Source organism: Stegostoma tigrinum, chromosome 4, assembly GCF_030684315.1.
Source record: "Stegostoma tigrinum isolate sSteTig4 chromosome 4, sSteTig4.hap1, whole genome shotgun sequence".
Classification (NCBI taxonomy): Eukaryota; Metazoa; Chordata; class Chondrichthyes; order Orectolobiformes; family Stegostomatidae; genus Stegostoma; species Stegostoma tigrinum.
Window position 1 is genome coordinate 1,415,161 of NC_081357.1, and position 23,972 is coordinate 1,439,132.

The 23,972-nt window shown below is 51.5% G+C and overlaps 1 protein-coding gene across 7 annotated transcripts in view; it reads left to right on the forward strand.

The window, feature by feature from the left end:
• The window catches only part of LOC125452332 (equilibrative nucleoside transporter 1-like), a 255,065-nt gene that overhangs the window by 194,926 nt on the left and 36,167 nt on the right, over positions 1-23,972 (forward strand). For all 7 annotated transcript variants that reach the window (XM_059645067.1, XM_059645066.1, XM_059645071.1 and 4 more), the window contains 4 exons: positions 6,374-6,471; positions 6,754-6,853; positions 10,223-10,323; positions 18,117-18,225. In XM_059645067.1, coding sequence (XP_059501050.1) covers positions 6,374-6,471; positions 6,754-6,853; positions 10,223-10,323; positions 18,117-18,225 — 408 coding nt within the window. The remainder of the gene's footprint in view (positions 1-6,373; positions 6,472-6,753; positions 6,854-10,222; positions 10,324-18,116; positions 18,226-23,972) is intronic.

Sequence of the window (23,972 nt, forward strand, 5' to 3'; positions counted from 1 at the left end):
AGAACGCCGTCCCTCACCGTCACCGAGCACCAGCCCTGAAAATCCGAGAATGCAGCCTCTCACCGTCACCGAGCACCAGCCCTGAAAATCCGAGAATGCAGCCCCTCACCGTCACCGAGCACCAGCCCTGAAAATCCAAGAACGCCGTCCCTCACCATCACCGAGCACCAGCCCTGAAAATCCAAGAACGCCGTCCCTCACCGTCACCGAACACCAGCCCTGAAAATCCGAGAACACAGACCCTCACCATCACCGAACACCAGCCCTGAAAATCCGAGAACACAGCCCCTCACCATCACCGAGCACCAGCCCTGAAACTCCAAGAACGCCGTCCCTCACCGTCACCGAGCAGCAGCCCTGAAAATCCAAGAACGCCGTCCCTCACCGTCACCGAGCACCAGCCCTGAAAATCCAAGAACGCCGTCCCTCACCGTCACCGAGCAGCAGCCCTGAAAATCCAAGAACGCCGCCCCTCACCGTCACCGAGCACCAGCCCTGAAAATCCAAGAAAGCCGTCCCTCACCATCACCGAGCACCAGCCCTGAAAATCCGAGAACACAGCCCCTCACCATCACCGAGCACCAGCCCTGAAAATCCAAGAACGCCGTCCCTCACCGTCACCGAGCACCAGCCCTGAAACTCCAAGAACGCCGTCCCTCACCATCACCGAGCACCAGCCCTGAAAATCCGAGAACACAGCCCCTCACCATCACCGAGCACCAGCCCTGAAAATCCAAGAACGCCGTCCCTCACCGTCACCGAGCACCAGCCCTGAAAATCCGAGAACACAGCCCCTCACCATCACCGAGCACCAGCCCTGAAAATCCAAGAACGCCGTCCCTCACCATCACCGAGCACCAGCCCTGAAACTCCAAGAACGCCGTCCCTCACCGTCACCGAGCACCAGCCCTGAAAATCCGAGAACACAGCCCCTCACCATCACCGAGCACCAGCCCTGAAAATCCAAGAACGCCGTCCCTCACCATCACCGAGCACCAGCCCTGAAACTCCAAGAACGCCGTCCCTCACCGTCACCGAGCACCAGCCCTGAAAATCCGAGAACACAGCCCCTCACCATCACCGAGCACCAGCCCTGAAAATCCGAGAACGCCGTCCCTCACCGTCACCGAGCACCAGCCCTGAAAATCCGAGAACACAGCCTCTCACCGTCACCGAGCACCAGCCCTGAAAATCCGAGAACACAGCCCCTCACCGTCACCGAGCACCAGCCCTGAAAATCCGAGAACACAGACCCTCACCGTCACCGAGCACCAGCCCTGAAAATCCAAGAACACAGCCCCTCACCGTCACCGAGCACCAGCCCTGAAACTCCAAGAACACAGCCTCTCACCGTCACCGAGCACCAGCCCTGAAAATCCGAGAACACAGACCCTCACCATCACCGAGCACCAGCCCTGAAAATCCGAGAACACAGCCCCTCACCGTCACCGAGCACCAGCCCTGAAAATCCGAGAACACAGCCCCTCACCATCACCGAGCACCAGCCCTGAAAATCCAAGAACACAGCCCCTCACCGTCACCGAGCACCAGCCCTGAAAATCCAAGAACACAGCCCCTCACCGTCACCGAGCACCAGCCCTGAAAATCCAAGAACGCCGTCCCTCACCGTCACCGAGCACCAGCCCTGAAAATCCAAGAACGCCGTCCCTCACCGTCACCGAGCAGCAGACCTGAAACTCCGAGAACACAGCCCCTCACCGTCACCGAGCACCAGCCCTGAAAATCCAAGAACGCCGTCCCTCACCGTCACCGAACACCAGCCCTGAAAATCCGAGAACACAGCCCCTCACCGTCACCGAGCACCAGCCCTGAAAATCCAAGAACACAGCCCCTCACCGTCACCGAGCACCAGCCCTGAAAATCCGAGAACACAGCCCCTCACCGTCACCGAACACCAGCCCTGAAAATCCGAGAACACAGCCCCTCACCGTCACCGAGCACCAGCCCTGAAAATCCGAGAACACAGCCCCTCACCGTCACCGAGCACCAGCCCTGAAAATCCGAGAACACAGCCCCTCACCGTCACCGAGCACCAGCCCTGAAAATCCAAGAACGCCGTCCCTCACCATCACCGAGCACCAGCCCTGAAAATCCGAGAACACAGCCCCTCACCGTCACCGAGCACCAGCCCTGAAACTCCGAGAACACAGCCCCTCACCATCACCGAGCACCAGCCCTGAAAATCCGAGAACACAGCCCCTCACCATCACCGAGCACCAGCCCTGAAAATCCAAGAACGCCGTCCCTCACCATCACCGAGCACCAGCCCTGAAAATCCGAGAACACAGCCCCTCACCGTCACCGAGCACCAGCCCTGAAACTCCGAGAACACAGCCCCTCACCATCACCGAACACCAGCCCTGAAACTCCGAGAACACAGACCCTCACCGTCACCGAGCACCAGCCCTGAAAATCCAAGAACACCGTCCCTCACCATCACCGAGCACCAGCCCTGAAAATCCGAGAACACAGCCCCTCACCGTCACCGAGCACCAGCCCTGAAAATCCAAGAACACAGCCCCTCACCATCACCGAGCACCAGCCCTGAAAATCCAAGAACGCCGTCCCTCACCATCACCGAGCACCAGCCCTGAAAATCCGAGAACACAGCCCCTCACCGTCACCGAGCACCAGCCCTGAAACTCCGAGAACACAGCCCCTCACCGTCACCGAGCACCAGCCCTGAAAATCCAAGAACGCCGTCCCTCACCATCACCGAGCACCAGCCCTGAAACTCCAAGAACACAGCCCCTCACCGTCACCGAGCACCAGCCCTGAAAATCCGAGAACACAGCCCCTCACCATCACCGAGCACCAGCCCTGAAACTCCGAGAACACAGCCCCTCACCGTCACCGAGCACCAGCCCTGAAAATCCGAGAATGCCGTCCCTCACCGTCACCGAGCACCAGCCCTGAAAATCCGAGAATGCAGCCCCTCACTGTCACCGAGCACCAGACCTGAAAATCCAAGAACACAGCCCCTCACCGTCAACGAGCACCAGCCCTGAAAATCCGAGAACACAGCCCCTCACCGTCACCGAGCACCAGCCCTGAAACTCCAAGAACACAGCCCCTCACCGTCACCGAACACCAGCCCTGAAAATCCGAGAACACAGCCCCTCACCGTCACCGAACACCAGCCCTGAAACTCCGAGAACACAGACCCTCACCATCACCGAGCACCAGCCCTGAAAATCCGAGAACACAGCCCCTCACCGTCACCGAGCACCAGCCCTGAAAATCCGAGAACACAGACCCTCACCGTCACCGAGCACCAGCCCTGAAAATCCGAGAACACAGCCCCTCACCATCACCGAGCACCAGCCCTGAAAATCCAAGAACGCCGTCCCTCACCATCACCGAGCACCAGCCCTGAAAATCTGAGAACACAGCCCCTCACCGTCACCGAGCACCAGCCCTGAAAATCCGAGAACACAGCCCCTCACCGTCACCGAACACCAGCCCTGAAAATCCGAGAACACAGCCCCTCACCGTCACCGAGCACCAGCCCTGAAAATCCGAGAACACAGCCCCTCACCATCACCGAGCACCAGCCCTGAAAATCCGAGAACGCAGCCCCTCACCGTCACCGAGCACCAGCCCTGAAAATCCAAGAACGCCGTCCCTCACCATCACCGAGCACCAGCCCTGAAAATCCAAGAACGCCGTCCCTCACCGTCACCGAGCAGCAGCCCTGAAAATCCAAGAACGCCGTCCCTCACCGTCACCGAACACCAGCCCTGAAACTCCAAGAACGCCGTCCCTCACCGTCACCGAGCAGCAGCCCTGAAAATCCAAGAACGCCGTCCCTCACCATCACCGAGCACCAGCCCTGAAACTCCAAGAACGCCGTCCCTCACCATCACCGAGCAGCAGCCCTGAAAATCCAAGAACGCCGTCCCTCACCATCACCGAGCACCAGCCCTGAAAATCCAAGAACGCCGTCCCTCACCGTCACCGAGCAGCAGCCCTGAAAATCCAAGAACGCCGTCCCTCACCATCACCGAGCACCAGCCCTGAAAATCCAAGAACGCCGTCCCTCACCGTCACCGAGCAGCAGCCCTGAAAATCCGAGAACACAGACCCTCACCATCACCGAGCACCAGCCCTGAAAATCCGAGAACACAGCCCCTCACCATCACCGAACACCAGCCCTGAAACTCCGAGAACACAGACCCTCACCATCACCGAGCACCAGCCCTGAAACTCCGAGAACACAGCCTCTCACCATCACCGAACACCAGCCCTGAAACTCCGAGAACACAGCCCCTCACCGTCACCGAGCACCAGCCCTGAAACTCCGAGAACACAGCCCCTCACCGTCACCGAACACCAGCCCTGAAAATCCAAGAACGCCGTCCCTCACCGTCACCGAGCACCAGCCCTGAAAATCCAAGAACGCCGTCCCTCACCGTCACCGAGCACCAGCCCTGAAACTCCGAGAACACAGCCCCTCACCATCACCGAGCACCAGCCCTGAAACTCCGAGAACACAGACCCTCACCATCACCGAGCACCAGCCCTGAAAATCCAAGAACGCCGTCCCTCACCATCACCGAGCACCAGCCCTGAAAATCCGAGAACACAGCCCCTCACCGTCACCGAGCACCAACCCTGAAAATCCAAGAACACAGCCCCTCACCGTCACCGAGCACCAGCCCTGAAAATCCAAGAACACAGCCCCTCACCATCACCGAGCACCAGCCCTGAAAATCCAAGAACGCCGTCCCTCACCATCACCGAGCACCAGCCCTGAAAATCCGAGAACACAGCCCCTCACCGTCACCGAGCACCAGCCCTGAAACTCCGAGAACACAGCCCCTCACCGTCACCGAGCACCAGCCCTGAAAATCCAAGAACGCCGTCCCTCACCGTCACCGAGCAGCAGACCTGAAACTCCGAGAACACAGCCCCTCACCGTCACCGAGCACCAGCCCTGAAAATCCAAGAACGCCATCCCTCACCGTCACCGAACACCAGCCCTGAAAATCCAAGAACGCCGTCCCTCACCGTCACCGAGCACCAGCCCTGAAAATCCAAGAACGCCGTCCCTCACCGTCACCGAGCACCAGCCCTGAAACTCCGAGAACACAGCCCCTCACCGTCACCGAGCACCAGCCCTGAAAATCCGAGAACACAGCCCCTCACCATCGCCGAGCACCAGCCCTGAAAATCCAAGAACGCCGTCCCTCACCGTCACCGAGCACCAGCCCTGAAAATCCGAGAACGCCGTCCCTCACCGTCACCGAGCACCAGCCCTGAAAATCCGAGAACGCCGTCCCTCACCGTCACCGAGCAGCAGACCTGAAACTCCGAGAACACAGACCCTCACCGTCACCGAACACCAGCCCTGAAAATCCAAGAACGCCGTCCCTCACCGTCACCGAGCACCAGCCCTGAAAATCCGAGAACGCCGTCCCTCACCGTCACCGAGCAGCAGACCTGAAAATCCGAGAACACAGCCTCTCACCGTCACCGAGCACCAGCCCTGAAAATCCAAGAACGCCGTCCCTCACCGTCACCGAGCACCAGCCCTGAAACTCCGAGAACACAGCCCCTCACCGTCACCGAGCACCAGCCCTGAAACTCCGAGAACACAGCCCCTCACCATCACCGAGCACCAGCCCTGAAAATCCGAGAACACAGCCCCTCACCATCACCGAGCACCAGCCCCTCACGGGGAACAAGGTCACCCAACAACATACTCACATACAGCACGATCCCCTCCCAAAGGTCTGGGAGGTATTGCAAGCAGAAACTGGCCTCAGGTGGTGAGTTTTGATGGGAAGTGTAGTGGGAGCTTTACTCTGTATCTAACCCTGTGCTGTCCCTGTCCTTGGAGTGTTTGATGGGGGGGACAGTGTAGAGGGAGCTTTACTCTGTGTCTAACCTCGTGTTGTCCCTGCCCTGGGAGTGTTTGATGAGGGGGCCGGACAGTGTAGAGGGAGCTTTACAGTGTATCTAATCCCCTGGTCTTTAAGCCCTTGATTTGTTAAAGCATTTTGGCCAGATTTCTGTGTTTTGAGCAGCTGCTTGTGTTTGAATCCACTTGCCCCTTGTGAGGGACCCATCCTCCTCCCTGTCCCAGCCCCGGAGCACAGCAGCTTCTACATTACAGTCCTTCTGCCACACTCCCTCACCCTCTCGCTCTCAACCGCCCCCTCCCCTCCAATGTGGACAGTGTTGTGAGGGAGGTGGGGCGAGATTACGGGGGGCGGGGTGTGGTGGAGGGTTGGCCGCGATTCGGAGGTGGGATGGGAGCGCTGTGTTGGGTTTTGGGTGAGACGGGGAAGCTGTGAAGCTGGGATGCAGGATGCACTGCATCGCTGAACCTGTTCTTTCCGTTTTGCAGGTGGCTCGTCACAAACTGACAGCGCCTTCGGGTACTTCAATACAGCGTGCGTGGTCATCCTGCTGGCCATTCTCGCCTACCTCACCCTCCCCTACTTGGTGAGTCTTGTCCTTTGTTTTAATCTATCAGAGGGAGAAGGCTGTGAGCTAGGGCTGAGCAGAGGCAAGTTCCTTCACCGAAGATGCTCAGTGGGTCCAAGTGCCCGGCGTTTTGTCTTGATACTGAGCGTCACTGGACCTGAAATGTTCTCTTTGCTTTCTGTCCAGTGATGCTGCCAGACCTGCTGGGTTTCTCCGGCAATTTCTGATTTTGTTTCAGAGTTCCAGTTTCCGCAGTTGTGTGTTTCACTTCTTGCCAATTTATCTTCAACTGTGCCGCAGGAGTTCTCTCAATATTACCTCAATAAAGGGAAGAGTGAATGGAAGAATCACAGAGAGCAAGAGAAGGACAGGGTGTGCACGATGAACCTGATCAAACAGGGTGAGTACCGAGCGAGGGCAGTGGGGATAGGGTTACTGTCACTGGGCAACACACCCAGAGAGCCAGGCTGAGGGTGCGCGAGTTCAAATGGGACATCGACAGGAAGGATTGAACTGAATTAATTCGATCGGGAATTAAAAGCTTGTCTGATGATGACTGTGTAACTACTGTCAATTGTATAAAAAGCCAATCCATCTATATTCATGGGATGAGGCTGGACCCAGCATTCATTTCTCGTCCCTCGTTGCCCCCTTGAGAAGGTTGGGGGGTGGCCTGCCTTCTTGAACCGCTGCGGATTGACCCACAATACTGTTAGGGAGGGAATTCCAGGATTTTGACCCAGTGACACCAGAGAATGGGCCGATATATTCCCAAGTCAGGATGGTGAGTGGCTCGGAGGGAAACTTGCAGGGGGCGGTGTTCCATGTATCTGCTGCCCTTGTCCTTCTAGATGGAAGTGGTCATGGGTTTGGAAGGTGCTGCCTGAGGATCTTTGGTGAATCTCTGCAGTGCATCTTGTAGATGGTACACACTGCTGCTACTGAGTGTCGGGGGTGTAGGGAGTGGGACGTTTGTGGATGTGGAGGCCAATCAAGCGGCTGCTTTGTCCTGGATGGTGTTAAATCAGGAATCAAGGATTATGGAGGAATGGTGGGAATGTGGTTGTGAGGAAACATTGGATCAGCCACCAGCAGGCTCATGGGACCAAATGTCCTCCTGCTGTCCCAGTTCCTTTTGGCCTTAAGCTTCTGGAGTGCTGCTGTAGATGCACTGAACAAGGAAAGTAGGAAATATCCCGTCACAATTTCAATCCACCCGGATTTCAAATATTTCTGGAATTCTGTCCAGGACAGCTCTGCCATCTGTTGTTTTCAATGCAGTACAAAACCTGGTGCTGTCCTTCTTCTGTGCAATTTACTAGCCCCACACCAAAACCCGTAAGAGAGGAAAGAGGTTCAAGAGCATTGACCTGCCTTCGCTGTCTTTCCCTCTGTCCATAACACCCATGTTTTTGTGCCAATCTGTACCAGTGCCCACCTTTGTTACACCGCACTGCAGCAACTCACTGGAAATCCCAGCCTGCTGTTCCTGGGCTCATCACAAAGGCGAAAGATTTTATCCCAAGTGTTGAGGAATACAAAACCATGAATTGTGAGTCTGGAGTTAACGAAAGTGATCACGTTTTACAGATAAATTGATTGTCGCTACAGGCAAACAATTCTGAACCGTTGACATATAACTGCTCTGGTTAAAACTGTAACTTTCTTCTAAAGCTCCCATACAGACAGACACAAAAAATGGGTGTTATGGACAGAGGGAAAGACTGGGAAGGCAGGTCAATGCTTCCTCTCCTACATCTTATGGCCTAAGGAAGAATATCTTATTTTTCAATGAGGCATTTTACAGCTTTGAGGACTCAATATGGTGTTCAGTGACTTTAGACCACAAACAGTATCATTTATTTTGTGTATACCCCTGTTCTCCAACCCCCACCCCCTGCCCCATGTCTCGTTTGCATGACTATGTTCTGCCATTCAACCCTTCAACAATACCGTTCCTGCCCTACCATTAGAGCTCCCTCTGCCTTTTGTTCTGGGCTACCCTCATCATTGTTTCGGTCAAAACAGAGGCAACATTTCTGGTCTGGTGACCTTTCCTCAGAAGGACCGAAACATTGGCTCTGTTTTTTACCTTCGCAGATGCTGTCAGACCTGCTGAGCTTTTCCAGCAACTTCTGTTTTTGTTCCTGATTTACAGCATCCGCAGTTCTTTGGGTTTTTATATCGTTTCGGTCATTCCTCCTCCCACTTCGTCTCCATCCCCTTCGGAAGTACAGACTTCCAAAAGCCCTCCGACCCTCCGACAGAGGAGAGGATTCCCCTCTCCTAAAACCCATGACCGCATCCAACTAAAAGGACAAGAGCAGCAGATACATGGGAGCAACCTGCCCCCTGCAAGCTCCCCTTCGAGTCTCTCACCACACTGACCGTAATTTTCTAATTATCACATATAACTGTCAAGGTGCATTGTGAAGATGGCATCAAAATTGTAGCTAATTTTCCAGAATGATTGGAATAAAGAAGTTAGCTTGGGGCTGTTTTCCATTAGGGATGCTCCTAATGAGTCCACAGGATTCAGTCCTTTTGATTGGATATGTGAACATGAGGTGGGAGGGCCACTTAAAATGATGAAAGATAAATTGACCATCCAAATCTCATTGACTTGCACTTCTGGTTCATTTCAAATTTCAGAGGGAGACCAACCAAAGCCAGAGAACAGCCTCTGAAGTGTTTGATAAGTGCTCAAAAAACAGTGGGAATTAGGGCACCTAAAACTAAATGTTGTTGTTGGAGACAAAGTGTCTGTTGTTACCTGTCTCTGGGGAGACAAAAAAAGGCAAGATTCACTGGGCCTTAACAAATCAAAACGAAACTTAATAATGTAAATTATGGAGAGAATACTCCAGGCAGAAGGAAAACTCTGTGGGTCGTTCACGGTCTCCCATTAAAAAAATACAATGCCACTATTAGGATAGTCAGGACTTCATCTTGGGATCTGACTTGTCCAATAGTATTATCAGCCGGGATCACACTACCGTCTCCTCCTGTATGTTCACTCTCTCCTGCCTCTCCCAGTCTGACTGTAACTCTCTCCTCCTGTGTGTTCACTCTCTCCTGTCTCTCCCAGTCTGACTGTAACTCTTTCCTCCTGTGCATTCACTTTTTCCTGCCTGTCTTCAGTCTGACTGTAACTCTCTCCTCCTGTACATTCACTCTCTCCTGCTTGTCTTCAGTCTGACTGTAACTCTCTCCTCCTGTACGTTCACTCTCTCCTGTCTCTCCCAGTCTGACTGTAACTCTCTCCTCCTGTACGTTCACTCTCTCCTGCCTGTCTTCAGTCTGACTGTAACTCTCTCCTCTGTACGTTCACTCTCTCCTATCTCTCCCAGTCTGACTGTAACTATCTCTTCCTGTACGTTCACTCTCTCCTGCCTGTCTTCAGCCTGACTGTAACTCTCTCCCCCTGTACTTTCGCTCTCTCCTGCCTCTCCCAGTCTGACTGTAACTCTCTCCTCTGTACTTTCACTCGCTCCTGCCTGTCTTCAGTCTGACTGTAACTCTCTCCTCCGTACGTTCACTCTCTCCAATCTCTCCCAGTCTGACTGTAACTCTTTCCCCCTGTACTTTCACTCTCTCCTGTCTCTCCCAGTCTGACTGTAACTCTCTCCTCCGTACGTTCACTCTCTCCAATCTCTCCCAGTCTGACTGTAACTCTCTCCTCCTGTACGTTCACTCTCTCCTGCCTCTCCCAGTCTGACTGTAACTCTTTCCCCCTGTACTTTCACTCATTGCCTCTCCCCTTTCTCAGATCAAACGAATGTGCCTGACAGGAGGGCATCTGCACAGTTAATGGAAAACGCCAGCACAGAAACTCCGAGAAATGTCTCAGCTTTCACCATCCTGAGAAAGGTGAGTAATCAGCGCATTGGTTTGTGTTTGTGTTAAAGGAATACCGGAGCACAATGATCGCACAGCCGCACGTGGGACAGAGCGATGTGGGCTTCAGATGAAGGGTCATCCTGGGCAAGGAATACAGTCAATGCCAGGCCGAGGGTGTCGTGCTTACACGTGTGTAGTATACCGAACAAGGAAAATGAGCTTGTATCACAGATTAAAATTTGCGGTGGCAAAGTTGTGGGTTTCACAGAGACTTGGCAACAAGGGGGTCAGGGCAGGGAGGTAAATATCCAAGGACACCTGTCCTATCAGAAGGACACCAGCGCAGGGATCGGTGCTGGGTCCACTGCTTTTCGTCATTTTCTATAAATGATCTGGCTGTGAACACAGGAGGTATGGTTGGTAAGTTTGCAGGTGACACAAAAATTGGAGGTGTAGTGTACAGTGAGGAAGGTTATCTCAGAGTGCAACAAGATCTTGATCATTTGGGCCAACGGGCCGAGGAGGGGCAGGTGGAGTTTAATTTAGATCAATGTGGGGTGCTGTATTTTGGAAAGGCAGATCAGGGCAGGACTTATACACTGAATGGTCAGGGCCTGGGGAGAGTTGCTGAACAAGGAGACCATGAAGTGCGTGTTCATCGCTCCCTGAAAGTGGAGATTCAGGTAGATGGATAGTGAAGGTCGTGTTCAGTCCACTTGCCTTCATTGGCCAGTACGTTGAGTACAGGGGCTGGGAGGGTCATGTTGCGGCTGTACAGGACATTGGTCAGGCCCACTTTCAGAATACTGCGGGCAATCCTGGTCTCCCTGCTACAGGAAGGATGTTGTGAAACTCGAAAGGGCTCAGAAAAGATTTACAGGGATGTTGCCGGGGACTGGAGGGTTTGAGCTGCAGGGAGAGGGTGGATAGACTGGGGCTATTTTCCCCGGAGTGTCGGGGGCTGAGGGGTGACCTTGTAGAGGTTTATAAAACCATGAGGGGCATGGATAGGGTAAATTGTCAGGGTCTTTTCCCCAGGGAGGGGGCGTCTAAAACAAGAGGGGGTAGGTTTAAGGTGAGAGGGGCGAGATTTAAAAGGGACCAAAGGGGCAAATTTTTCACGCAGAGGGTGGTGTGTGCATGGAATGAGCTGCCAGAGGAAGTGGTGGGGGCTGGTACAGTTACAGCATTTAAAAGGCATCTGGGTGGGCACATAAATAGAAAGGGTTTAGAGGGATATGGGCCAAATGCTGGCAAATGGGGCTGGATTAATTTATCTGGTTGGCATGGGAGTTGGACCAAAGGGTGAGTTTTCATGCTGTATATCTCTGTGACTCTATGACAAGCAGACAGGGTCAGAGTTACCTTGTTGGTAAAAATGAGATCAAATCGAGAGCAAGAGTTGATGTACAGTTGGAAGGTGCAGAATCTGTCTTGGTCAAGTTAAGGAACCTCAAAGGGAAAAAGATGGGAGCTGTAGTTGGAATACAAAGATACAAAAGAGAAGTACAGCACAGGAACAGGCCCTTCAGCCCTCCAATACTGTGCCGATCATCATGCCCTGACTAAACAAAAAAATAAGCCTTCTGCGCCATTCGATCCATATCTCTCTAACCTCTCTATTCATGTAACCATCCAGATGCCTCTTAAATGTCTTCAATGTGACCATTTCTTCCATCTCTTCTGGTAGTACATTCCAGGCTGCTGCCACTCTGTGTGAAAAACATCCCTTACACATCTCCCTTAAATTTTCACCCTCTCACCTTGAACCTGTGCCCCCTTGTAACTGAAACTTCAACCCTGGGGAGCAGCCTCTGAATATCCACCTATCTATGCCTCTCATAATTTTGTAGCCCAATATCAGGTCTCTTCTCAGCTGCTGTCTCTCCAGTGAAAACAATCCTCGTCTTTTTAACCTTTCCTTGCACTGGAGACCGGACAACTTCCTGGTGAACCTTCTCTGTGCTCTCTCCAAAGCTTCCACGTCCTTCTGGTAAATGTGGTGACCAGAACTGCACACACAGTACTCTGTATGTGGCCGAACGTGGGTTTTATATAGCTGCAACATGTTTTGCCAATTCTTGTACTCCACACCCCGGGCGATGAAGACAAGTATGCTATATGCCTTCTTAATCGCTTTGGCCACCTGCGTTGCCACTTCCAGGGAACTGTGGCCCTGCATGCCCAAATCCAACTGCATGTTCGTGTTCCTCAGGGTTCTGCCATTTACAATATAATTCTCACCTAAATTTGATCCTCCAAAATGCATCACCTCACATTTCTCTGGATTAAACTCCATCTGCTGTTTCTGTGCCCAAGTCGCCAATTTGTCTATATCCTGTTCTAGACTTTCACAATCATTGGCACTATCAGCATCTCCACCAATCTTCATGTCATCAGCAAACTTGCTTATCAGACCACCCACAGTTTCCTCCAGATCCTTTATATACACTACAAACAACAAAGGACCCTGATCCCTGTGGAACACCACTAGTTACCGGTCTCCATTCTGAAAAACATCCTTCCACTGCTCTCTGTCTTCTATGACCAAGCCAGTTTTATATCCATCTGGCCAGGCCACCCTGAATCCCTTGTGATTTTAGTTTTTGTACCAACCTGTCATGTGGGACTTTTGCAAAGCCTTACTAAAGTCCATATTAACTACATCCGCAGCCCTTACCTCATCAATTATCCTCGTTACCTCTTCAAAAAATTCAATCAAGATGATGAGACATGACCTTCCATGTACAAAACTGTGCTGCCTGTCACTAACTCATCCAGTTTCCTCCAAATGCGTATCTATCTTGTCCCTCAGCATCTCCTCCACCACAGGTGTCAACTCACTGGCCTATAATTTCCTAAGTTGTCCCTGCTTCCTTTATTAAACAAGGGAACAACATTGGCTAGCCTCCAGTCCTCCGGACCCTTGCCTGTGGTCACATGGGGATGAAAATAAATCAGGGGATAGAGAAAACATCTTAAAGAGGCGCTATTAAACTGGACTTCAACATGCAGGTGGCCGGGGAAAATCAGGTTGGCAGTGAATCTCAAAAAAAAGGGATTCATGGAATGTCTACAGGATGTTTTTTTGGAGCAGCTTGTGGTAGAACCCACTAGGGAACAGACGCTTCTGGATCTGGTGATGTACAATGAGACCGGCTTGATTAGGGAGGTTAAGGTGGAGGAACCCCTAGGGGGCAGTGACCATAATATGATAGAATTCACCCTGCAGTTTGAGGGGGATAATTTGGAACCAGATGGAACAGCATTACAATTGAGCAAATCTAACTACAAAGACATGAGCAAGGAGGTGGCCAGAGTTGATTGGAAAGGGAGCCTGGTGGGGAAGATGGTGGAGCAGCAATGGGAGGGGTTTCTGGGGGTAATTCGAGAGGCACAGCAGAAATTCATCCTAAAAAGGAACAGACATACTAAGGGGAGGATGAGGCAACCGTGGCTGACAAGGGAAGTCAGGGACAGAATAAAAGCAAATGAAAGAGTGTACTATGTGGTGAAAATGAGTGGGAGGCCAGAGGATTGGGAAGCCTTTAAAAACCAGCATAGGATAACTAAAAACTCAATAAAGGAGGGAGAAGATAAAATATGAGAATAAGGTAGCGAGTAATATAAAGAAGATTGCAAGAGATTTCTTCTGGATATCTGAAAGATAAGAGAGGGAAGAGTGGACATTGGACTGCTGGAAAATGATGCTGGAGATGTAGTAATAGGGAACAAAGAAATCGTGGAGGAACTGAATAGGTACTTTGCATCAGTCTTCACTGTGGAAGACACCAGCAGCATAACAGACCATGAAGAGAGTCGAGGACAGAGGTGAGTGTAGTGGTCATCACTAAGGAGAAGATGCTGGGGAAGTTGAAAGGTCTGAAGGTGAATAATTTCTTTTATTCATTTGTGGGATGTGGGGGTCACTTGCTGGTCAACATTTATTGCCCATCCCTAGTTGACCCCTTGAGAAGGTGGGGGTGAGCTGCCTTCTGCTGCAGTCCTCCTGCTGTGGGTTGACCCACAATGTCCCTCAGGGAGGAAATTCCAGGATTTTGACCCAGTGACGGTGAAGGAACGGCGATATATTCCCAAGTCAGGACGGTGAGTGGTTTGGAGGGGAACTTGCAGGGGACGGTGTCCCCATGTATCTGCTGCCTTTGTCCTCCGAGATGGAAGTGGTCGTGGGTTTGGAAGGTGCTGCCTGAGGATCTTTGGTGAATCTCTGCAGTGCCCCTTGTAGATGGTACACACTGCTGCTACTGAGTGTCGGTGGTGGAGGGAGTGGGATGCTTGTGGATGTGGTGCCAATCAAGCAGCTGCTTTGTCCTGGATGGGGTCAAGCTCCTTGAGTGTTGTTGGGGCTGCCCCCATCCAGGCAAGTGGGGAGTATTCCATCACACTCCTGACTTGTGCCTTGTAGATGGTGGGCAGGGTTTGGGGAGTTAGGGGGTGAGTTACTCAACGCAGTATTCCCAGCTTCTGGCCTGCTCTTGTAATCACTCTGTTAATGTGGTGAGTCTAGTTGAGTTTCTGGTCAATGGTAGCCCCCAGGATGTTGATTTTGGGGGATTCAGTGATGGTAATACCACTGAATGTTATGGGACGGTGGTTAGATTGTCTCTTATTGGTGATGGGCATAGCCTGGCATTTGTGTGGCGCGATGTCACTTGCCACTTGTCAGTCCAAACCTGGATATTGCCCAGATCCTGTTGCATTTGAACACGGACTGTTTCAGTATCTGGGGAGTCACGAACGGTGCTGAACATTGTGCAATCATCAGTGAACATCCCCACTTCCGACCTTATGATGGAGGGAAGGTCATTGGTGAAGCAGCTGAAGATGGTTGGGCCCAGGACACTACCCTGAGGGACTCCTACAGAGATGCCCTGGAGCTGAGATGGCTGACCCCAACAAGCACCTATGTGTCAGGTATAACTCTGACCAGCAGAGAGTTTGTCCCCCGATACCCATTGATTCCAGCTTTGCCAGGGCTCCTTGATGCCACACTCGGTCAAATGCAGCCTTGATATCAAGGGCTGTCACTCCTACCTCGCCCTCTGGAATTCAGCTCTTTTATCCATGTTTGAACCGAGGCTGTAATGAGGTCAGGAGCTGAGTGGCCCTGGCAGAACCCAAACTGGGCGTCACTGAGCAGGTTATTGCTGAGCAGGAGCTGCTTGGCAGCGCTGTTCCTGACACCTTCCATCACTTTACTGATGGTCGAGAGGAGACTGATGGGGCAGGAATTGGCCGGGATGGATTTGTCCGTCTTTTTGTGTACAGGCTATTCCTGGATGATTTTCCACCTTGTTGGGTAGATACCAGTGCTGTAACTGTACTGGAACAGCTTGGCTCGGGGAGCGGTGAGCTCTGGAGAACAAGTCTTCAGTACTATTGCCGGAATGTTGTCAGTATTCTGTGTTTCCAACTGTTTCTTGAGATCCCGTGGAGTGAATGGAATTGGCTGAAGACTGGTATCTGGAAGAGGCCAAGATGGATCATCCACTCAGCACTTCTGGCTGAAGATTGCTGCGAATACTTCACCCTTATCTGTTGCACTGATGTGCTGGGCACTTCCATCATTGAGGATGGGGATATTTGTGGAGCCTCCTCCACCACCATTCACCACTGGATGTGGCAGGGCTGCAGAGCTTAGATCTGATTCGTTGGTTGTGGGATCGCTGAGCTCTGTCTATCATTTGCTGCTTTCGCTGTTTGGTGTGCAGCTAGTCCTGTTTGGTGGCTTCACCAGGTTGATGCCTCATCTTTAGATATGCCTGGTGCTGCTCCTGGCCTTCCCTACTGCCCTCTCCATTGAACCAGGGTAGATCCCCTGGCTTGACGGTAATGGTAATGCTGGGCCACGAGATTACAGATTGTGCTGAAGTACAATCTTGCTGCTGTTGATGGATGCCCAGCCTTGAGCTGCTAGATCTGTGTGAAGTCTGTCCCATTTAGCACGCTCATAGTTCCACACAACACAATGGAGGGTATTCTCAATGTGAAGGTGGGACTTTGTTTCCACAAGAACCGTGCGATGGTCACTCTTACCGATACTGTCATGGACAGAGCAACTGCAGCTGGCAGATTAGTAAGGATCAGGTCAAGTCTGTTTATTCACTCGTGTTGCTTCCCGGGCTAGTTGGACTACATTCCCAGAGTTCTAAAGGAGTTAACTGAGGACGTTATAGGGGCATTGCAGGTGATCTTTCAGGAATCACTGGAATCAGGGAGAGTCCCGGAGAACTGGAAATGGCTGATGTAATGCTGTTGTTTAAGAAGGGATGGAGGCAGCTCTAGGCCAGTTAGCCTGACCTCGGATGTAGGGAAGATTTTAGAGTCCATTATTAAGGATATGATTGCGGAGTATTTTGAAGTGTATAGTAAGCTTCATGAAGGGGAGGTCATGTCTGAAAAACCTGTTCGAATTCTTTGAGGTGGTAGCAAGCAGGTTAGACAAAGGAGGGCCAGTGGATGTGGTGTATCTGGATTTCCAGAAAACTTTTAACAAGGTACCACACAGTCTGCTAAATAAGGTAAAAGCCCATGGTGTTAGGGGCAAGGTCCTGGCATGGGTAGAGGATTGGCTGTGTGGCAGAAGGCAGAGAGTGGCGATAAAGGGGTATTTTTCCGAAAGGCAGTCAGTCCGTTGTGGAAGTCCGCTGGGGTTAGTGTTGGGATCGCAGCTATTCATGTTATACATTAACAATCTGGAGAAAGGAACGGAGCTCATTGTTGCTATGTTTGTACAGATACAAAGCTAGGTAGAGGGACAGGGTAGTGTTGCTGAAGCAGGGAGGCTATAGAAGGACTTGGACAGGCTAAGAGAGCTGGTAAAGAAGTGACACACAGAATACCATGTGGGAAAATGTGAGGTTATTGCACTTTCACGGGAAGAATAGAAGCATAGACTCTTTTGCAAACAGGGAATGTCTTTGGAAATCTGAGGCACAAAGGGACTTGGGAATCCGAGTTCAGGATTATCGTAAGGTCAGCACGTAGGTTCAGTTGGCAGGTAGGAAGGCAAATGCAGTGTTAACATTCATTACAAGAGGCTAGAATACAAGAGCAGATATGTACTGCTGAGGCTGCATAAGGCTCTGGTCAGACCATATTTGGAACATATTGAGCAATTTTAGGCCCTGTATCTAAGGAAGGGTGTGCTGGCCTTGGAGAGCATCCAGAGGAGATTTAGACGAATGATCCTGGGAGTGAGAGGGCCTGCCCAATGAGGAGTGGTTAGGGACTCTGCATGTGTACTTGATGGAGTTTGGAAGGATGAGAGGAGATACATAAGAGGCCTGAATGCAGTGGACATGGAGAAAATGTTTCCGCTAGTAGCAGAGACCAGGACCCGAGGACACAGCCTCAGAGTGAAGGGATGGCCCTTTATAACGGAGATGAGGAGGAACTTCTTTAGACAGTGGGTGGTGACTCTGTGGGACGCGTTATCAGAGAGGGCAGCGGAGGCCAAGTGCAATTAAGTGTCTAAGAAGTATATTTAAGACAAAGGTATGTTCTTGATTAGTAATGGGATCAAGGGTTATGGGGAAAAGAATGGGGTTGAGAAACTTATCAGCCGTGATTGTATGGTGGAGGAGACTCGATGGGCTGAATGGCTTAATTCTGCTCCAAAATCTTACGTTCTTTTGATTCCACAAACTGGGCAACACCCGATGATAAGCCGTGACATTGATTGGCCACTATGCTAAAGACTGTCTTTCTGAGCCTCTCTCTGTCTCTGCGTCTCCCTTTGTTTCGGTGCTGACGATCAGAGACCCTGGGTCCAACACTCATCCTCCTTTGTGTCTCTTTAGATTTGGCCGATGGCCCTGCTGGTGTGTTTGGTGTTCACTGTTACCATCGGCGTATTCCCAGCCATAACTGTCGATGTGAAACCCACCATCTCTGCTGATGGCACTTGGGGTAAGTCCCTGCGTGTGATGAGAGTCACAGACAAGGCCACAAAATATAAAACATAGACAGGGCTACACGCAGCCTGTAATATAAGTATCAGCAAGCAGATGAATGGAGAACAGAAGGGGACCATTTGGCACGTCTTGTCCACGTTGGCTTGTTCAGTAAAGGTACGCGCTTGTCCCACCAACATGTTCTCCCTGCCTTGTCTCTTCAAATTAATCTCCGCTGCACCCTCTTCAAGGTCTCACTTCCATCCAGACACACGCAGCCAGAATTGAACACAGTGGCTCAGTGGTTAGCACTGCAGCCTCACAGTGCCAGGGACCCGGGTTCGATTCCAGCTTCGGCTGTCTGTGCGGAGCTTCCACGTTCTCCCTGTGTCTGTGTGGGTTTCCTCCGGGTTCCTCCCACAGTCCAAAGACGTGCAGAGTAGGGTGGATTGGCCGTGCTAAGTTGACTGGGGGGCCCGTGGTTAGATGAGGGGAATGGGTCTGGGTGGGATGCTCTTCGGTGAGGTGGCAAGGAGCTTTTCGGCCGAATGGCCAGTTTCCACGCTGCAGGGATTCTATGATACATCACCCCAAAGTTGAATATTTTCTGAAGATCTAGAATGACCTCTTGTTTTTATAATCTGCGATTTTATTTGTAAACCGATGATCTCAAACAAAAAGCAAAAAGAGCAGAATGTGGCCACTGGAAATAAAAGACAAACATTCAGAAATATTTATCACATCACGGACGGATACAGAGTTAATGATCCAGGACTTTGTCACAGCAAGATCCCAAATACCACCAGAGCAAACCACTCAAATTCTTCAGTCCCCTTCCAGTGCATGTGACAGACGTCCGTGAGACCATTTCATTCAGCAAGGCTCTCGGTTCTTACAACAATCTCACTGAGACAAAGATGCAGCAATCCACTTCTCCCTGTTAGATTTCTTTCTATGTCCGTGTCTCCAGTCTGTATTCCCGAATATCCCGGTCCTGTCTGTGTCACCGGTCTGTATTCCCGTATATCCCAGTCCTGTCTGTGTCACCGGTCTGTATTCCCGTATATCCCAGTCCTGCCCATGTCTCTGGTCTGTATTCCCGTATATCACGGTCCTGTCTGTGTCTCCGGTCTGTATTCCCGTATATCCCGGTCCTGTCCGTGTCTCTGATCTGTATTCCCGTATATCACGGTCCTGTCCGTGTCACCGGTCTGTATTCCCGTATATCCCGGTCCTGTCCGTGTCACCGGTCTGTATTCACGTATATCCCAGTTCTGCCCGTGTCACCGGTCTGTATTCCCGTATATCCCGGTCCTGCCCGTATAACTGGTCTGCATCCCTGTATATCCCGGTCCTGCCCATGTCTCCAGTCTGTATTCCCGTATATCCCGGTCCTGCCCGTGTAACCGGTCTGCATCCCTGTATATCCCGGTCCTGCCCATGTCACCAGTCTGTATTCCCCTATATCCCGGTCCTGACCGTTTAACCAGTCTGTATCCCTGTATATCCCAGTCCTGCCCGTGTAACCGGTCTGTATCCCTGTATATCCCGGTCCTGCCCATGTCTCCGGTCTGTATTCCCGTATATCCCAGTCCTGGCCATGTCTCCGGTCTGTATCCCCGTATATCCCAGTCCTGCCCATGTCTCCGGTCTCTATCCCTGTATATCCCGGTCCTGCCCATGTCTCCGGTCTGTATTCCCGTATATCCCAGTCCTGGCCATGTCTCCGGTCTGTATCCCCGTATATCCCAGTCCTGCCCATGTCTCCGGTCTCTATCCCTGTATATCCCGGTCCTGCCCATGTCTCCGGTCTGTATTCCCGTATATCCCAGTCCTGGCCATGTCTCCGTTCTGTATCCCCGTATATCCCAGTCCTGCCCATGTCTCCGGTCTGTATCCCCGTATATCCCAGTCCTGCCCATGTCTCCGGTCTGTATCCCCGTATATCCCAGTCCTGCCCATATCTCCGGTCTGTATCCCCGTATATCCCAGTCCTGCCCATGTCTCTGGTCTCTATCCCTGTATATCCCAGTCCTGCCCATGTCACCGGTCTGTATCCCCGTATATCCCAGTCCTGCCCATGTCTCCGGTCTGTATCCCCATATATCCAAGTCCTGCCCATGTCTCCGGTCTGTATCCCTGTATATCCCATTCCTGCCCATGTAACTGGTCTGTATCCCCGTATATCCCAGTCCTGGCCATGTCTCCGGTCTGTATCCCTGTATATCCCAGTCCTGCCCATGTCTCCGGTCTGTATCCCCGTATATCCCATTCCTGTCCATGTCTCCGGTCTGTATCCCTGTATATCCCAATCCTACCCGTGCAACTGGCCTGTATTCCCGTATATCCCAGTCCTGCCCATGTCTCCGGTCTGTATCCCTGTATATCCCAGTCTTGCCCATGTCTCCGGTCCGTATCCCTGTATATCCCAGTCCTGCCCATGTCTCAGGTCTGTATCCCCATATATCCCAGTCCAGCCCATGTCTCTGGTCTGTATCCCCGTATATCCCAGTCCTGCCCATGTCTCCGGTCTGTATCCCCGTATATCCCAGTCCTGCCCATGTCTCCGGTCTGTATCCCTGTATATCCCAGTCCTGCCCATGTCTCCGGTCTGTATCCCGTATATCCCAGTCCTGGCCATGTCTCCGGTCTGTATCCCCGTATATCCCAGTCCTGCCCATGTCTCCGGTCTGTATCCCCGTATATCCCAGTCCTGCCCATGTCTCCGGTCTATATGCCCATATATCCCAGTCTTGCCCATGTCTCCGGTCTGTATCCCCGTATATCCCAGTCCTGCCCATGTCTCCGGTCTGTATCCCCGTATATCCCAGTCCTGCCCATGTCTCCGGTCTGTATCCCCGTATATCCAAGTCCTGCCCATGTCTCCGGTCTGTATCCCTGTATATCCCATTCCTGCCCATGTAACTGGTCTGTATCCCCATATATCCCAGTCCCGCCCATGTCTCCGGTCTGTATCCCCGTATATCCCAGTCCTGCCCATGTCTCCGGTCTGTATCCCTGTATATCCCAGTCCTGCCCATGCAACTGGTCTGTATTCCCGTATATCCCAGTCCTGCCCATGTCTCCGGTCTGTATCCCTGTATATCCCAGTCCTGCCCATGTAACCGGTCTGTATCCCTGTATATCCCAGTCCTGCACATGTCTCCGGTCTATATCCCCGTATATCCCAGTCCTGCCCATGTCTCCGGTCTGTATCCCCGTATATCCCAGTCCTGCCCATGTCTCCGGTCTGTATCCCCGTATATCCCAGTCCTGGCCATGTCTCCGGTCTGTATCCCCGTATATCCCAGTCCTGCCCATGTCTCCGGTCTGTATCCCTGTATATCCCAGTCCTGCCCATGTCTCCGGTCTGTATCCCTGTACACCTGGGTGCTGCCCATTAATATCCCTGAGGAAGATGGCACTCCGTGAGGGGCTGTATGTTGTACTCCACTTGAACAACACAACTTGTTCCTTCAGCCAGTTTGCTGTTCAAACTCTCAACTCTCATTGAATCTCATGGGCTGCAGCTTTGCGGACATAGAACATAGAACATAGAACAGTACAGCACAGAACAGGCCCTTCAGCCCACAATGTTGTGCCGACCATTGATCCTCATGTATGCACCCTCAAATTTCTGTGACCATATGCATGTCCAGCAGTCTCTTAAATGACCCCAATGATCTTGCTTCCACAACTGCTGCTGGCAACGCATTCCATGCTCTCACAACTCTCTGTGTAAAGAACCTGCCTCTGACATCTCCTCTATACTTTCCTCCAACCAGCTTAAAACTATGACCCCTCGTGCTAGCCATTTCTGCCCTGGGAAATAGTCTCTGGCTATCAACTCTATCTATGCCTCTCATTATCTTGTATACCACAATTAGGTCCCCTCTCCTCCTCCTTTTCTCCAATGAAAAGAGACCGAGCTCAGTCAACCTCTCTTCATAAGATAAGCCCTCCAGTCCAGGCAGCATCCTGGTAAACCTCCTCTGAACCCTCTCCAAAGCATCCACATCTTTCCTATAATAGGGCAACCAGAACTAGACGCAGTATTCCAAGTGCGGTCTAACCAAAGTTTTATAGAGCTGCAACAAGATCTCACGACTCTTAAACTCAATCCCCCTGTTAATGAAAGCCAAGACACCATATGCTTTCTTAACAACCCTGTCCACTTGGGTGGCCATTTTAAGGGATCTATGTATCTGCACACCAAGATCCCTCTGTTCCTCCACACTGCCAAGAATCCTATCCTTAATCCTGTACTCAGCTTTCAAATTCGACCTTCCAAAATGCATCACCTCGCATTTATCCAGGTTGAACTCCATCTGCCACCTCTCAGCCCATCTCTGCATCCTGTCAATGTCCCGCTGCAGCCTACAACAGCCCTCTATACTGTCAACGACACCTCCAACTTTTGTGTCGTCTGCAAACTTGCTGACCCATCCTTCAATCCCCTCGTCCAAGTCATTAATAAAAATTACAAACAGTAGAGGCCCAAGGACAGAGCCCTGTGGAACCCCACTCACCACTGACTTCCAGGCAGAATATTTTCCTTCTACTACCACTCGCTGTCTTCTGTTGGCCAGCCAATTCTGTATCCAAGCAGCTAAGTTCCCCTGTATCCCTTTCCTCCTGACCTTCTGAATGAGCCTACCATGGGGAACCTTATCAAATGTTTCTGAGATGTACATTTTATCATCCCCTCTCTGTTGTATATTCCTAATGAGAGGGTTGTTAAAACATAGGCACACCAAAGCCCTGGAACGCACACTAACATTGCAAACAACTTCTGCAAATAACGCTGGACTTCCTCTTACTTGCAACACTCTTAAATCACAGCAACGTTCCTTTGGCATTTGAAATGCTTTTTGTAATCACCTGCATTTAATGGTTTATGTACCGTATGGCTTTCACTGTGCAGGAGTGGCTTGGATCTAAAGTGGACGATGTATTTCCCTGCACTGAGCTCCATTTACCAATGTCTTATCCACACAATGAATCTGTCAATGCACCAACTGCAGCTCATTCCCTCAGGAGAAGGTGGCTATGGGCTGAAAGCTGACCATGACATTGAGGTGGTGGAAGGGCAGCTGCTGGAAGTGGGAATGCAGTTAAAAGCACTTAATCCCTTCTCTGTGGGTTCGCGGGCCCGCAGCTCTCCAAGCTCCTTCGTCTGGATTTGGGGGAGGTCATGTAGGGAGTTGCTGAGCCTGGAGGCCAGAAAAACACAAGTGAAGGTTTTAGTTGCAGATAAGTTGAGGCCAGACGGTGTTGGGGGAGATATGGCAGAATTGGAAAATGTCAGTCTTGGTGAGCATGACGTTTTGAGCGCAGGAATCAGGGCTGCACTATCGCAGGTGCCTTCCTACATTTGAGACCCTAAACACAGGCTGTCTCAGTGTGGCCATGAGCAATCCCACTGTGCTATTGGCCAGGCCAATGTTTAGCTCTCAATCAACACAAATAGGTTGTGTGTTCTTTTTCACATTGCTGCTCGCTGTGCATTATTTGGCTCCTGTACTTCCCACACCAAAACACTGACTGCACCTCATACTTTGATTGAAAAGATGCTAAATAAATGCAGCGTTTCCTTGTATCAATTGGTACAGAATTTATGTCAACATTCCACACTAATGATGATGTGGTTGGAATATTTTGAGAGGGCAGGGTTGCTGGACTTTAGCCCATTCTAGTGAATTAGAAGGAAGTGGGCTAATCACAAGCTGCATAATATCCTTTCCAGCTACACAGTATCTGGGT